Source organism: Notolabrus celidotus, chromosome 16 (assembly GCF_009762535.1).
Source record: "Notolabrus celidotus isolate fNotCel1 chromosome 16, fNotCel1.pri, whole genome shotgun sequence".
NCBI classification, from domain to species: Eukaryota; Metazoa; Chordata; class Actinopteri; order Labriformes; family Labridae; genus Notolabrus; species Notolabrus celidotus.
Genome location: NC_048287.1, coordinates 30200955 through 30218309, shown reverse-complemented (window position 1 = coordinate 30218309; position 17355 = coordinate 30200955). Strand labels below are relative to the sequence as shown.

General features: G+C 42.7%; 1 protein-coding gene across 1 annotated transcript in view; it reads left to right on the top strand.

Moving 5' to 3' along the window:
* Window positions 1-17355, top strand: part of LOC117828469 (protein shisa-7-like) — a 65713-nt gene that overhangs the window by 28541 nt on the left and 19817 nt on the right. Inside the window, exons 3-6 of the mRNA XM_034705626.1 lie at window positions 1705-4617; window positions 11358-11597; window positions 11958-12074; window positions 13166-13308. Of these exons, the coding sequence (XP_034561517.1) occupies window positions 4196-4617; window positions 11358-11597; window positions 11958-12074; window positions 13166-13308 (922 nt within the window). The 5' untranslated portion in view covers window positions 1705-4195. The remainder of the gene's footprint in view (window positions 1-1704; window positions 4618-11357; window positions 11598-11957; window positions 12075-13165; window positions 13309-17355) is intronic.

Here is a 17355-nt window from a genome sequence, read left to right as displayed (position 1 = left end):
AGAGGTGATTGTCTGGATCTACCTTTTAGACTAGATTAAGAAATGTTGCCACTTTGCAACATCTCTGTTTTGAAGAGCTCATATTTTCTATTTCCCCTCTGGAACTTTGTGATTACTGTGTGCAGGCTTTGCTTGTGATATCTAAAGTTTCCACAAGTAGTCCCAGTCCCATTATTTTCCATAATGTTTCCTCCGTGTATTGTCTGTTTTTATGCTGGCATAACCACAACTTGGTCTCAGCAGATGTGTGTCCAACATGAGTCTGGTCCTGCTGGAGGTTTCTGCCTGTTAAAGGAAGTTTGTCCTTGCCGCTGTAACTTGCTAAATGCTGCAAAGTGCTCTGCTTATGGTGGGTTAAGACGAGGTTAGGTTATAGGGTTTGGGGTTAAGGGTTACAGTCAGAGGTTTAAGGTTAGGGTTTTAGGTTTAGGGTAAGTGTTTAGGGTGAGGTTTGGGTTAGAACATTAGGTTATAGGTAAGTGTTAAAAATTTATATTGACAACCCCCTCCTCCACTGATGCCTCTGTGGTTTGGGGTAGGGTGCCATGGGCTTGCATGGGCCAGCGCATGTTAGTCACGCCTTCTCGATCCTGTCAATACTACTTGCTAGATTGTAGTTTTTATCTTTGCAGTTGTGCATTAGGGTCAGGTGTGTCAAAGAATCCACCAACTATTTTCCAAGGTTAGGGTTAGGCACAAAGCCTGAAGGTTAGGGTTAGGCACAAAGCCTGAAGGTTAGGGTTAGGCACAAAGCCTGAAGGTTAGGGTTAGGCACAAAGCCTGAAGGTTAGGGTTAGGCACAAAGCCTGAAGGTTATGGTTAGGCACAAAGCCTTAAGGTTAAGATTAGGCACCAAACCTGAAGGTTAGGGTTAGGCACAAAGCCTGAAGGTTAGGGTTAGGCACAAAGCCCGAAGGTTAGGGTTAGGGTAGAGTGTTCAGGTAAGGGTTAGATTTTAGAGTTTGGGGTCAAGAGTTAGGGTCAGTTAGGGTTTACGGTTAGGGTGAGGATCAGAGGTTTAGGGTTGGGTTAGGGTTAGAGAACTAGGGTAAGGATAGAGGGTTAGGTTAGTGTAAGATTTCTAGCAACAACCTCAAATTCGGCCGATGCCTCAGCGGTTTGCAGTAGGGCTTGCATGGGCCGCCGCATGTCAGTCGCGCCTTCTGTGTCTTGTCAATACTACCTGCTAGATTGTAGTTTTTATCTTTGCACTGGTGCATTAGGGTCGGGTGTGTCGAAGAATCCATCAACCATTTTCCAAGGTTAGGGTTAGGCACAAAGCCCGAAGGTTAGGGTTAGGGCAAGGGTTCGGGAGGTGATAGATTGCGATCTTGCCCAAAGGTTAGGGTTAGGGTTGGCATTTGGGGTTACAATTAGGGGTTAGGACTGGATCTTAGCCTGTCTTGATGTTGGGTCTTTGTTAATAATATAACATAGAGTACGGTCTAGACTTTCTCTGTTTGGAAAGAGTCTTCAGATAACATTTGTTGTGATTTGGCGCTATATAAATAAAGACTGATATATGAGTTTTGTCTGTTCTTGTGAAACACCTTGGTGCAGAGCTTTTTTTGCCTTTAAGCTACCATGTAAATGAAATAAACTTGACACTAGTATGGGAGGCAGTGCCTTGAAATATAAAGCTGATGGTAGGAAAACTTGTAAACTTGTAAATATTGATGACTAATTTGTGTTTTCCTTTTGCAGATTGAACGCCGTTGATGTCATGAACCTGTGAGAGAAAAGAAGACTTGGAAGAGCCAGGATCTCTACAGGACTGTCCCTGCACCGTATGGAGGACTACTTGGGGATTTTCTCTGCTGCTTTTTGAGCTCCTCACAAACTATCCCTCCTCCTTTTTTCAATATTTTTACCTCCTTGTCATCGTTGGAACAGAGGTTGCAGACCTCAACTCTTTTTTGCCAAACAGACTACGTCAAGAGAAGAAGCAGAAACACCTGAAACATGTCCATCACTCAATCAGACGAAGAAGAGTTTATTTAGTCATTCAGCTTAATTTCCCTCCTGCTCACACATTACAACATCCTGCATCCCATTAAAGTCATATTTAATCACCTCAGCATATTGAAGGGGAATTCCAGAAAGCAGAACAACCGTAAAACTTAATATCCATCGTCTTCTGGTCAGTGTTTGTATAGCTGCTGCTCTTAATGCTGAAGCTGAGACGGGCTTCTCACGAGGACGATGATCAGTGCATTATTGGTTCCAAGTGCTTTATGAACCCCCCGGATGATGGTTGCGCACATGCTCATTAGTGAGTGACAGGCAACACAACCACAACGTCTCAACTGAAAGATTTAGGCGCCACCAACACCAACACTTCTGCTGCTGCTGCTGCTGCTTCTGCTGCTATCTCCCAGGCTTAGAGATAAACCGTCGTCTGAGTCTGCGCTGTGAAACACTGCTGACACTTTCTCCTTCTTCCAGTCTCGCTCTTTTGTTCTGTTTCTTCCACACGTGGCGCCCACTTACGCCGCGCTGAAACCCCCCCTTTATCTAATCCCAGTGACCTCTTTTAAATCTTTTTGCATTCTTCCTTTTACTGAAAACATGCAACTCAAAACCTTTCACTGTTTGTCTCGTGACATAAGATCAAGGTTGTAAAAAAAATAGAGAAGCCATACTGAACACCAGCCATACGAAGCTGTCACATCCTGTCACGATGTTCAAGAGCTGATCACATGACGAAAACGGAGTCCAGACGGAACCTGACGATTTTCTGCTCGTCTTTCTAGAAACGTAAATCCGTGACTCATCGGCGTACGTACGGTTTCAAGCGTGGCAAGTGAACGCGACCGCGCCAGGTTCCCCGTCATCGTCCTGTGTTCCTCTGCGCTGACGGATGAATCCGGACATTTTCATGTCTGTTCTGTGGGCAGAACCTCGCTGCCCTGCTAGAACCGGGCCCAAGCCCTCTTTCGTTCTCTTCTGTTGGGCCAAGCTAAATTCAGAGCAAAGACACTCACACAAGGGTTTCGAACGCACATAAATCCTCCTTTTTTTTTTTCTTTTCTGTCTTTTTCTATAATTTCTCCCTGCTTTCATCACTCTTCTGTGAATGCCTTGACATGCTTGTTGACTGAAGTTCCCAGAAGGTCTTCTTTCTACGGACTCAGTGCTGCTGATTCGTTAATCTAGCAGCTCCTTTATCGTCCGCAGCTTCTGAATTTGAACTGTAAAAACCAAACTCTCAAGCAAACCGACCTTTACTGACTCTTCCTCTTAAACTGTGCGAACGAGAGAGCGTGTTTATCGTGAGCGTAATGTAGAAGGAACACAACTTTCAGTCGCAGCTCGTGCCAAAACTTTAGACCGACTTCCTCTCGGCTTGTTCGCTAAACAAAAAGCCGCCGGCGCTGTTGTTTACAGACAAACAGAGCTAAAACATTTGATTTGACTTTTCAAAGTCTATATTTTCATGTATGATTTTACACAACAGGACTACAGAAGTGCCAACCTCCAACGACAACACACCCGACATCTGTTGCAGCTCATAAAACGAAGTTTACATACAAGCGCTAAATGTTTACAGACTACATTTTCCATCGCAGTGTTTTCGTACGTGAATTGTAACATTCGTGCCATAAAACTTTTCACCGGGAGATAAAAGACTTTTACTTTGAAGGGGTCATTTTATTAAGAGTTTACACACATTCATGTTGTTTACAGAAAATGTAAAAAAAAACAAAAACTGCCTATTTTGAAGATTTCAACCTTTTTGGCCAACGGACTGTAAAAAAAAAACGCAGACAGACCAAATTAAGTATCAGACACCTGCTGCCATAAAACACATTCTTCTATATTTATAATTGATTTTTGATTCTATTGATTATTTCAGAACGAGAGCCATTTCACAGGCAGTTCGCTTAGGGCCTAAAAACTCTGAAAGACCTCAATGTTTACAAAAGCTGCTCGAGAGAAGGATTTGTACACGGAGAGAAATGTTTACATTCGATGAGAGAGTGAAACGCCAAACACCTTCATGATACATCGCTTGAACTCCAAGAGGAAACCTTCGCCCCTGTGCAGGATTACGTCATCAGACTGGAGTTAAACTTTTCATACAAGACTGTTTTTTAAACGGAGAGGCGACCATCTTGAAATTGGACGCTTCACAAGCTGTTGATGTGACTTCCTTTTTTTTTTTGTATCATCTTGAGAACTTTAGGATAAAACAATGAAACCCACATCTTCAAGAGGGATGTTTTGCTTGTCCCTTCTCCTCCTGCTCGTTTCCTCCTGCGTCGCTGTTTCCACAGTGGCCATCACTACAGAGCGGCGTGCTGTCGATGGCGATGTCAGGACTCTGACCGGCAGCAGTAGCTCGGCTGCAGCCGGTAGAAAAAGCACCACCTTGTTCCTCTTAACGGGCTACAAACCTCCACTCCCCCCGCTGCCAGCCGGGCCCAAAGTGGCTCCCAAAGCGGCCGAGGTGGAGGACGGGGATGACCACCGGCCAGTGATGGCAGAGCTCCCTCCGAAGCCCCTCCCCCAGACCATGTTGCCAAGGAACATGACGGCCGACGCCCTGAAGCCCCCGCTCGGTGCAGCACAGGTGGCGCCACCACCGAGACAGCTGGTGGATGTGGATGTATGCAGGTAAGCTAAACATGGAGAGCTGTTTCAGGGTGTTTGTGGGTGTATTATCTTTAATTTTATTCATTTAAAGGTGATTTTTTGAGAGTTTACTCTGCAGGTTAGAGTATTCTGCGAGGTATCGGAAACCTTAGAGGTGAGTAGGGAGGGTTTCAAATTTTTGTGCTGAGAAGGAAGTAAAGATTCTAAAAAAGTGCCTCATCCTACTCTGCATTTCTTTTTATTTTACCTTAAACACCAGCTGGAAATTAAAATTTACTTTACATATTTTGTTTTAATTGTAAACTTCTTATCTCAATGTTGCCTCCACTTAATTTTACTCTGATTGTTTCAACTTCTCCTCAACATTTCAACTAAACAGAGCAGGTTTAGACCGTACTCTATGTTCTATTATTAACAAAGACCCAACATCAAGACAGGATCAGATCCAGTTCCATCTTACAGACAGGACTCAGTCTGATCTCATCTTAATCCACCATGAGCAGAGCACTTTGCAGCATTTAGCAAGTTACAGTGGCAAGGACAAACTTCCTTGAACAGGCAGAAACCTCCAGCAGGACCAGACTCATGTTAGACACACATCTGCTGAGACCGTGTTGGAGAGAGGGATAGAGGGAGATGAAGAGAGAGAGAGAGATGATAGTGGGGAGACGGATAGCAGTAGTTGTAGCAGCTAGAGTCTGGCACGTCCACAGCAGCAGAGATCCAGAGGAACCTACGAGACAAGGGAGCTCAGGGACTCGGGAAAGGTCTATGGTTAGTAACTTCAATGGGACAGGAAGAGTTAAAGTAAGTGATGAGGGGAGAGGAGAAAGATTGGATCCCAGTGTCTCCGTTCCCCCGGCAGTCTAAGCCTATAGCAGCATAATTGAGAGTCGGCCCAGTGGCAAGGACAAACTTCCTTGAACAGGCAGAAACCTTGAGCTGAACCAGACTCATGTTAGAGAGACCAAGTTGAAGAGAGGGATAGACAGAGATTAAGAGAGGGAGATGATAGTAGTGAGACGGATAGTAGTAGTTGTAGCAGCAGGCCGTCTACGGCAGAGATCATGAGGAACCTTCGAGACAAGGGAGCTCAGGGACTCCAGAAAGGTCTATGGTTAGTAACTTTAATGGGACAGGAAGAGTTAAAGTAAGAGACAGGCAGAGAGAGGAGAGAGAGGGAAAGACAGGATCCCAGTGTGTCAGTTCCTCCGGCAGTCTAAGCCTATAGCAGCATAACTGAGAATCGGTCCAGTGGCAAGGACAAACTTCCTTTAACAGGCAGAAACCTCCAGCAGGACCAGACTCATGTTAGACACACATCTGCTGAGACTGAGTTGGAGATAGAAATAGAGGGAGATGAAGAGAGAGAGAGATGATAGTGGGGAGACGGATAGTAGTAGTTGTAGCAGCTGGAGTCTGGCACGTCCACAGCAGCAGAGATCCAGAGGAACCTACGAGACAAGGGAGCTCAGGGACTCCAGAAAGGTCTATGGTTAGTAACTTTAATGGGACAGGAAGAGTTAAAGTAAGTGATGAGGGGAGAGGAGAAAGATAGGATCCCAGTGTCTCCATTCCCCCGGCAGTCTAAGCCTATAGCAGCATAACTAGGGTGTTATTTTACATGATATATCGTTTGCACCAGTGTGTAGGACTCAGATTGCTTTTTAGATGACAAAAAAGGCATTAAAAGTGCATCTTCCACCCTGTGATTTGTGCTATTTCTTATTAACTTGTTCATTGAAAAGTGCACAGGAGGTAAACGTCCTCTGGGCAGCAGAAATAATGAACATACGCGGGTGCAATGGGACGTAAAATCCAGGTGAAAACCAGTTCAAGACAGATCTGCCTCCCTTAATAAAAAACCGCTCGGTTAAAATCAGTGTGAAACAAAACCTCTGAGCCTTAGGTGTGCAGTATAAAGTGAGTTCAGTCAATCTTTACAGGCGTTTGGTTCCCATCAGAGAGTCTTCATCTCCTTTATAGCACACTTTTATTTCCATCTCTGAAACGTGTTGATCGCAGTGGACGCTATAAAAGCCAGGCACATCATGATTCTTCTCCTGCTGCAGCTCTGATCTCCATCTCACTGGAGATTATATTTTGCACTGAGAGGCGTCTTGCTGTTTCCAGGCAACATGTAATCAGCTCTAAATCAGTTGTGTGGCAGTGAGCAACACACACCGACACCACTAACAACAGCTACGTCCAGGCAATACAAAGCAGCCCAGTAATAGAGACAGATTTCAAACCTACATGAACGTCTGAAGATCCGTATTCGTGCTCCTCTCTAACACGATTTTAATGTTCTTATTTATGTCTGTAAGATCATGCTTTGGCCTTTGTTGCCAACAAGAAGCGTTTTCTCCATTAGTGGTGTAATTGATAGAAATACCTGAATGAAACACGGGAGTATTTAACCAAGCTGTAAGCTCAGAGCTTACTCTTCACCGTTATACACACCGTGCCCATTTTCCTCTGCAGCACTCAGAGTGGGAGGCTGAAATGCTTGATGCTCTGTGTTCGAGGTTGATGGTTGTTTTGATGCAAAAGTTGTCAAATCTTTGGATTCGGTTGTTGGATAGAATTTAAATCCTGCATATATTTAAACGGCAACGTGTTTGTGTTTTAAGTAAGTAGCCGGGTAATAAGCAGGATAATCACTGTACAAATTACAGGGGGATCTGAGACCTCTTAATTGACACAAGAGACCCCCTGAAAGCCTCAACTGCAAAATTTTGGGGGGTCTCTTGAGAAATGTTTTAACATAATTTTTTTCACTTGCTATTGTCACTACAAATGTCATTTAAAAAGCACGTCACGTTTGAACCGTGCTTCATATGGAAATATGAAGCCATGGTCCTGTAGCTGTGTGCAGCTTTAGACTGGGTGATGTGTTTTTAAAGTGCGTATATGCATTACTTGTCGTCTTGTATACTGCATGCTGCGTAAGACTTCAGCCTGATGCTGGACAGTGTTTCCCCTACTAGGGCTGGGTATCATCAGGTCCCTCGCAATACGATATTATCACGATATTTTGCCCAAGATAACGATACTATCACGATACAGCGATTCTACGATAATTGATGAATTGCAAGAAATATCATCCACGATACATCACGATATCTGTGTCACTGAAGAAATTCAGAATTTATTGACTGCACTGAATCCATTTCCCAGGAATTACAAAACATTGTTAATCAATTTCACATGAACGAGTAATACAAAGTATCTATATGGTCTAAGTCTTAGACCATATGTGCAGTATCAATCAATCAATCAATCAATCTTTATTTGTATAGCGCCAAATCACAACAAACGTTATCTCAAGGCGCTTTTACAAACATAGCAGGTCTAGACCACTCTATGTCAAATTATGAACAGAGACCCAACTTCAAGACAGGATAAGACTCAGTCTGACCCCACCTTAATCCATCATGAGCATTGCACCTCGCAGTATTTAGCTAGTTACAGTGGAGAGGAAAAACTTCCTTTTAACAGGCAGAAACCTCCAGCAGAACCAGACTCATGTTAGACAGCCATCATGCCTCGACTGAGTTGGGTCTGGAAAGACAGATAGAGGGGAGTAAGAGAGAGAGGTGATAGTGATGAGACGAGTAGTAGAAGCTGTTGCCGCTGGAGTCCAGCACGTCCGTATCAACTGGAGTCCAGATCGTCCGCAGCAGGAGGACGTCTACGGCAGCTCAGAGGAATCTACGAGACAAGGGAGCTCAGGGACTCCAGAAAGGTCTATGGTTAGTAACTTTAATGGGACAGGCAGAGTTAAAGTAAGTGATGAAGGGGTTGGGGGGGAAGGGGGTGAGCTAGGATCCCAGTGTGTCAGTGTGCCAGTTCCCCCGGCAGTCTAGGCCTATAGCAGCATGACAAAAGCTGGTCCAAGCCTGATCCAGCTCTAACTATAAGATTTGTCAAAAAGGAAAGTTTGAAGCCTACTCTTAAAAGTGGAGAGGGTGTCTGCCTCCCGGACCCTGACTGGTAGATGATTCCAAAGGAGAGGGGCCTGATAACTGAAGGTTCTACCTCCCATACTACTTTTAGAAATTTTTGGTACAACTAGCAAGCCTGCATGTTTGGAGTGTAGAGTTCTAGAGGGGTAATAGGGCACTATGAGCTCTTTAAGATACGAGGGTGCCTGATTTTTAAGGGCTTTGTAGGTTAAAAGAAGGATTTTAAATTCTATTCTACATTTTATTGGGTAGATACTTTGTATCTCTCTGAGGCCCTCAATAGGCGCCCCTGGGCCGCACCCGGCCCGCCGGCCGCCTATTTGTGGCCCACAAACTGTTATTCCTTCACTATATGTTATGGTCGGGTCAGCACGTGTATACGGTGACTTGTCTCCATGCCGACGATACACAGACAGCATGTTACTGGGTCACTTAGAGTTCACCGCTGTGAGTGCAATTTTTAACTTTCACTTTAGTTTTTGGAGCAGTTCGCAAAGTGGCACTTTTCCAGCTGTACAGAAACGTTAGCATTAGCGTCGTGAACCATCCTCTCCTCTACGGTAAGCTCTGCGAACTCTTTATTAAGTGTGGTTCCATTGACAGTAAAGTAAAAGCTGAAGTGAGCCCAGACTTTAGATTTGAAATTCGACGGTGCATCTTTCAGGTGTTTTGCTCTGCTGCTCATCCTCCGCCTTGCATCATTTTCTTTTTCTTCTCCTTTTTATTTCCTTTCAAAGGAGTACTCTACAGCAGCACCCACTCTTATTCATGCTAAGCGCCATCATGTGGAGGCCAAGGTTATTATAGTTTTGCATTTTTCATTAGTTTTTATTTTTATTTCGTTTTGACTTTTTGTTTTCAATTTCAGTTTAGTTTTAATTAGTTTTTGAAGCGGGTTTGCTAGTTTAGTTTAGTTTCTATTTTTTGAAAATGCTTAGTTTTAGTTTAGTTTTTATTAGTTTCAGTATTAGTTTTAGTCTTTTTTGCCTGTGTGCCTGGCCGGGGGTTAGCTTCTGTTTCAGGGTAAGGGGCCTGGCCGCTCTCTCTTGCCTTGACAAGGTATGCTAGGTTAGCCGTCTTGTGTGAGCTTTTCAAATGGACTTTAAGATTAGTGGGATTTTCCCCCTTGAGAAACATATTTTCAACATATTTTATCACCTTCCATTGCAAGGCACTTACTCCTATCAGAGACAGTCATATTCAAAGTAATCCCAAATGGGGCTCTGCCGCTTTCTCCTGACTTTCGCTGCCATTAACGCTCTGCAGGCAAAGTGTGGACGCGTGCCTGCTTGTGCGAATGAGCCAAATGAAGTGAAACTGGCAGAAAACAAACAAAAAATTCATATCCTAAAAAATAGGGAATACTGGTGGATACTCTGTAGGATAGTACTCTCCCTGGGGTGTCGGTCAGAACACACTGGACAGGAGGCAGGAGGGAGCTTTAACCGTTTAGTGAATATTCTCCTTGTACAGCACAACAGTTCAGCAGACCCAATGAGGCCACAGAGGAATAGGTATGAGTGTGGTCGGAAACACATCAAATAAATACACAAACATAAGGGTGATGGTCACAATATGGACACTTAGGCTAGCATTACTGACCCTCTATAGTGTTAAATAATATGGTGACTCACTGATACATCCTTAACAATAAAATAAGCAATAAACAATAATCATTGATACAGAGATAATGATTCAGATGCTACCACTACAAGTATACTAATAATCAATAATCAACAGGATCATATGGGTGATTAATAATATGAGATGACGCATGCGCTCATGGCGTCTATTTTCTCTCTCGGGAGTTTTAACACACGTGAATGCTTATGGACAGGAAAAGTCAGTTCTCCGTCTCATTATACTTACTTGTTGGGCATTCACACAGGAACGGTTATAAACAGGGCAGGTAGTCGGAGCGAGAGAGTTCGTCTCGATTTAATCCCCCTGCAGTTCTGCCTCGCTGTGAGTGCGCGCGCCTGTCAGCTGCAGGCTGCGTTCGGCGCGCTCCCGCGCAGATGCAGAGAGCAGAGAGCAGAGCAGAGACGTCCACCCGATCAGTCTCTGACTTTATTACATATCCACTCAAAATGCTGAGTTTAAGACGAAAACTAAAGACATGTTCTCTATCATTTTAGTTTATTTTAGTTAGTTTTGTAAACTCACAATACAGTTTCAGTTAGTTTTCGTTTTTTTGTGAAGCCTCGTTTTTATTTTTATTTCAGTTAACGAAAATGTTTTTTCACCTCTCGTTTTCGTTATTTCGTTAGTTTTCGTTAACTATAATAACCTTGGTGGAGGCTTGAAGTAAATGTAAATCTGTAAATCAAAATTGTAGCAGGCTTTTGTGAGAGAATCTGATTAGAACGGCTTTATGTTTATTGTTTAAATATCGATATTTGGCGCCAGTGTATCGATAACGTATGGCAAGACGAAATATTGGGATATATCGTATTATCGATATTTTGGCACACCCCTATCCCCTACCATTATATTGAGGGCGCACCCGCCCCCCCTTGGGGCCAGATCAAAGCAGAAGTAATTTAAGGTCCCTTCTCTCATAGAACAGGTCTATACCTTGTTCTTTTATTAAACAGACTAAATAGCCTTTTATTATTTATCTTATTTATATGACGGGATGTCATTTCTGTCTACATGGTCACGCATTCACAATCGTCCTCTGCTCTCTGTATCGCGCACGGCAGAGTTCTGCAGACAAGTCGTCAACTCAGCCACGCCCTGAATAATGCAGAGTGAACCCTCATGACCAGGTGAACGTCTCTCTCTCCACAGGGGTTACTATGATGTCATGGGGCACTTCGACACCACCTTCAACTGCTCCAAAGGCAGCTACATCTACTGCTGCGGCACCTGCCACTACCGGTTTTGCTGCGAGCACCAGAGGAACCGGCTGGACCAGGAGTCCTGCAACAACTACATCTCCCCCGTGTGGGCCGACCCGCAGACAACGGTCACCGTGCCTGCGAGCAAGCCCGACCCGGACTTTGAGACGCTGCAGCAGCAGAACAGCAGGTCAGAGTCTGGATTGGTTCATTAAATGTGTGGTATGTTGGTCTGAAACACAAAAGTAACGCTCTTCTTTTAAATCTTCAAATGTTTTTCTCTTTTGTGGAATAGAGTACAAATAAAGTATTCCTGGAAAGCAATAAAAGCACACTTTTGTTCACAAACCTTTGAAACCAAAAAAACAAAGATATTCAATTCATACAAAGACAGATGAAGCTTTCTTACATCCCAAAGGGAAACTACTGGATACACAAAGATGTATCTTAGAGAGCACGTAGTAATGGACGTGTTTGCCTCCATCAGAGCGTTCTTAGCTGTTTGATTTCATCCTCTGTTCTTCTTCTTATCGCCCCTCTCCTGAAACAGCACGGCCTACGTGATCGGAGGGGTGATCTCCTTCACTCTCGTGGTGGCTGTAGGCGTGAGGATCGCCTTCAGCAAGGTGGCTCGCCGACCTCGAAACAGAGACATCAACATGCCCAGGTGAGACCGCCGGACTCGCAAACCGCTTTACAACCCATGTCTTTGTCACTGATGCTCGCTCTGTTCTGTATCTGGGGATATTTGCTGATGCTGGGGAGGTGTGCTCTCCCCGCCTCAGGTTTTGGCATTCCACGTAGGCACATGGAAGGGCAGGGAGCTCCAAGAACAGAGCCACACCCCCAAATATAACTTACTGAGTGCAGATGAGGAATTATTTTGACGGGAGTGGTTCTGACTAAAATGGGCCCTGGGCAGTGGCGTAGAATTGCGTATGGACCATAGGGACGTGTCCCTACCAATCTCAAGCGATGGCTGAAATGTCCCCACCAATATTAAGGTTGAAGGGGGAAAAAATGCCCTTCATGCAACAGATAAAGTGTTAAATCCTTTCCCACTTCGGCACCGCCTCCCAAATACGTCTTTGAGACCGGTCTGTTTTTTGGTTGGCTTAGCTCCCTAGGCCAGTGCTTCCCAAACTGTGGGGCAGCGCAAAGGTACGACACTTCAGGAGGGCAGAGCCACGATCACCAAACAGAAGCAGAGCTCTGCAGCTCACGCTGCAGGTATTTTCATCTGTTACCACAGTTCTACCTGCTTCAAAGTGTGTTAACTCTCGGTTTTCTAAAGTCCAAGAAGGCCACCGCCAGACTCATGTTAGACACACATCTGCTGAGACCGAGTTGGAGAGAGGTAACGACTGGAGGTGACAAATCAGTACGTATTGATAGTATAATAGTTTTTAAATCAAGGCAGATGTGTGTCTAACATGAGTCTGGTCCAGCTGGAGGTTTCTGCCTGTTAAAGGAAGTTTGTCCTTGCCACTGTAACTTGCTAAAAGCTGCAAAGTGCTCTGCTCATGGTGGATTAAAATGAGATCAGACTGAGTCCTGTCTGTAAGATGGGACTGGATCTGAACCTGTCTTGATGTTGGGTCTTTGTTGATAATAGAACATAGAGTACGGTCTAGACCTGCTCTGTTTGGAAAGAGTCTGAGGAGAACAAGATTTGAGTAAGATGGTAAGAAAGCCGTTTATGAGCGTGCCTCTGTTTTTGTCTTACGTTGCGTCTCTCTGTTCTTCCTCCTGCGTCAGATCACTGGTGGATATCTTGCGTCACCAGTCGAGCCCGGTGCAGCAGGGAGAGAGGAACAACTCGTCCATGTTGGCCAGCACCACGTCAGACGGACGGTCGAAGAACCACTACACCCCCATCCTGCAGAGCAAAGACAACCGCAGTGAGTGACCGGAGCGTGAAACCAAACACACACAACGTGAAACTAAAACCACGAACACTACCTTTGAATTCAATCTTAAAACCTGAGACAGAAAGTACGTTTGACTGATTTTTAGAGATTATGAAAGTTATCTTCACTTCCTGACATACACAATGTTTGTTTTTTTAACATTTCAAACATTAGATAGTCTGTGGAAAAAGTTTCACTCTTATACTGATGCCTGCAGAAGAGGCTTAGGGCCAATGAAAAATCCAATTGGGGGTTAGAGGTTAAAACAAAAGAAGTTTTTGACATTCTAGAATTCTGACTCTGATGTCAAGATTCTGGATTCAAGTTTCTTTAATGTCAAGATTTTAGTAATCCTGTCAAAATTCTAGAATTTTGAATCTAAAGTCAGAATTCTAGAATGTTGACAAAAAAGTCAGAATTATAGAATTCTGAATTTAATGTCCGGATTCTAGATATGAGACACTTTAACGTCAAGATTCTAGAATTTTGTCAAAACCTTTTCACTTCAATGTCAGAATTTTCTAGAATCCTGACAAAATTCTGGAATGTTGTCAAGATTCTAGGATTTTGAAATTAAAGTCAGAATTCTAGAAAACTGAATTTAATGTGAAGATTCTAGATTTGAGACACTTTAATGTCAGTATTCTAGATTTGAGACACTTTAATGTCAAGATTCTAGAAATCTGACAAACTTCTAGAATTTTGCCAAAATCTTTTCACATCAATGTCGAACTTCTGTAATCCTGACAAAATTCTAGAATCTGACTTTAATGTCAAAATTCTAGAATTTTGTCAGGATTCTAGAATTTTGAAACTAAAGTCAGAATTCTAGAATTTTTAAATTAAAGTCAGAATTCTAGAAAACTGAATATAATGTCAATATTCTAGATTTGAGACACTTTAATGTCAAGATTCTAGAAATCTGACAAACTTCTAGAATTTTGCCAAAATCTTTTCACTTCAATGTTGAAATTCTATAATCCTGAAAAAATTCTAGAATCTGACTTTAATGTCAAAATTCTAGAAGTCAGTCAGGATTCTAGAATTTTGAGGATAAAGTCAGAATTCTAGAATGTTGAGGATAAAGTCAGAATTCTAGAATGTTGAGGATAAAGTCAGAATTCTAGACTTTTGAGGATAAAGTCAGAATTCTAGAATGTTGAGGATAAAGTCAGAATTCTAGCTTTAATTACAAGATTCTAGATTTGAGACTCTTTTACGTCAAGAGTCTGTAGATGTCTCTCCATGATCTACATTAAAAATTGAGATTATCAGAGCTAAGATTGTTGGGGTGGGTTAAAGCATTGCAGATATGCATCAGATATGTTACATTTTTAAGTTTCTGTGAGAGAAGCTCAGCCGAATCAAAGCTTGTATGATTGAAAAGTGTCGGCTTCTCTTTTGGAGGTGATCGCAGCTCTGACGGTGGCTGAAAAACTCTTCTTAATTTAATGTTTCCCACCTGAGGCCGCCGCCTCCTGACAGCTTTGAATATGCTGCTGTCATGAAGAAATTACAGTTTGATCAATCATCTTTCACCGGCTGATGAAAAGACAAAGTTGTGCAGACATTTGAGAAATGTTTAAACTCTGAGCGGAGGAAATCAGAGTGCTGCTGAAAGTGTTTGTTTTATTACAGTTTGTTAACAATTACAGTCTGAGCACACTGACACACACATCTCTCTCTCTCTATCCTGTCCTCTGTCGATCTGTCTCTCACCTCTCTTTGAACAAACTCTCTGGTTTTAGTCTCTCCAGGATTTTGCAGGAACTTTGAGGGTTTAAGAAAACATGCTTCACTTCCTCTAATCTTTCTCCAGAAACGAAAGTATTGATTAAAGTCTGTTATCCATAAGAAATGATTGGCTTTGCAGCTTAAAAATGTACGTTTTTGCAGATTTATGGAAATGTGTGTCACTGAGTTAAAATAATCAGACTCCTGGAGGGGCCGTCTCTCTCTCCTCTGTCTCTCTCCTCTGTCTCTCTCTCTGTCTCTCTCTCTGTCCTCGCTCTCTGTCTCTGTACTGACACAAATGCTTACTCGACATGCAGCTCTGTGTCTCAGGAGTGGTTGTCCATCAGTTTGTCGGCTCTGCTCTCTTTGCAGCTGGGAACTTGCACCACCATTTTAACCAGCAGGGGTCTGCTTCCAGCCCCAAACACTCTGCTACCATCGGTAAGCCTGAGGGGTCAGCAGCTCAGAGCGGCACAGGATCTCACGGCCTCACTGCTGCCACACTTGTCTGTCTGTGTCCTTGTCGCTGTGACGGCCTGCTGTCCTGCTGCACTCTAAACGCAGATGTGTCATTGTCAACACAACCACGACCGTCTATGTTTACTATTAGAGATGTCCCCGTACCGTTTCCTCCTTCATGATACCGACTTTGAGATCTGTGAGTCTGAAACCTCTGTTACAGTTACATCACATCCTTACAGAGTGAGTGCTGTTACTCTTTAGACTCAGATTCAAATGACTCTGCTAAAGCTCAAACTTTTACACACCATGAAAATACACACAACGAGTTCTTAAAGGCAATGTGAGGAGTCTGTGGAAAACGTTTCACTCTTATACTGATGCCTACAGAAGAGGCTTAGGGCCACTGACAAATCAAATTGGGGGTTAGAGGTTAAAACAAAATAAGTTTTTGACATTCTAGAATTCTGACTGATGTCAAGATTCTGGATTCAAGTTTCTTTAATGTCAAGATTTTAGTAACCCTGACAAAATTCTAGAATTTTGAATCTAAAGTCAGAATTCTAGAATTCTGAATTTAATGTCTAGATTCTAGATTTGAGACACTTTAATGTCAAGATTCTAGAATCCTGGTAAAATTCTGGAAGTCTCATTTTAATGTCAAAATTCTAGAATTTTGTCAGGATTTCTAGAATTCTGAAATTAAAGTCAGGATTCTAGATTTGAGACACTTTAATGTCAAGATTCTAGAAATCTGACAAACTTCTAGAATTTTGCCAAAATCTTTTCACTTCAATGTCGGACTTCTAGAATCCTGACAAAATTCTGGAAGTCTTATTTTAATGTCAAAATTCTAGAATTTTTCAGGATTCTAGAATTCTGAAATTAAAGTCAGGATTCTAGAAATCTGAATTCGATGTCAAGATTCTAGATTTGAGACACTTTGATGTCAAGATTCTAGATTTGAGACACTTTGATGTCAAGATTCTAGATTTGAGACACTTTGATGTCAAGATTCTAGAAATCTCACAAACTTATAGAATTTTGCCAAAATCTTTTCACTTCAATGTCGAACTTCTATAATCCTGACACAATTCTAGAATCTGACTTTAATGTCAGAATTCTAGAACGTTGAGGATAAGATTCTAGATCTGAGACTCTTTTACGTCTGAGAGTCTGTAGATGTCTCTCCATGATCTACATTTAAAATTGAGATTATCAGAACTAAGATTTTTGGGGTGGGTTAAAGCAGGGTCATCCTTTCAGGTCATTTTGGGCCTCACCCCTGACAAGTGTCCCATATCTTACAAAAACTAAAACTAACACTGAAACTTAACAAAACTAAAACTAAAAACTTAACTTGAAAACAACAGAAAGTCAAAAAGAAATGAAAACAAAAGGAAAATTTAAAAACTGCCAGAACCTTGGTGACACAACTTTCTGTGGAAGCTTTTGTTTTGGCGATGCAAAAAATAACCCCTAAAATCTGATTTGCTCCCCTGAAATCCTAAACCATGACTGGCGGTGGAGTTTCATTCTTCTTTGCATTTCAATGTGGAATGTTTTCTTTTGTTGGCTTTTGGATTATTTTATATTAGAAGTTAAAGTCGATGTGTTAAGTGAAGAAAACCTTCCTAGGTTTGGGGTAAGCCTCTAATATTTACCCCACCTTGTCCCCTTACAAAGCCTCACTTTGGCCACCCCAGTCTGAAAGTCTGGCTCCGCCCCTCTTTGTCTGCTGACACCAGTTGATATTATTCAGTTTTGGATTGGTGCATTGATGGATGTGTTCTCTACAACATTGCACTATTAAAATTCATCAACACAACACACTTGTTTACCTGA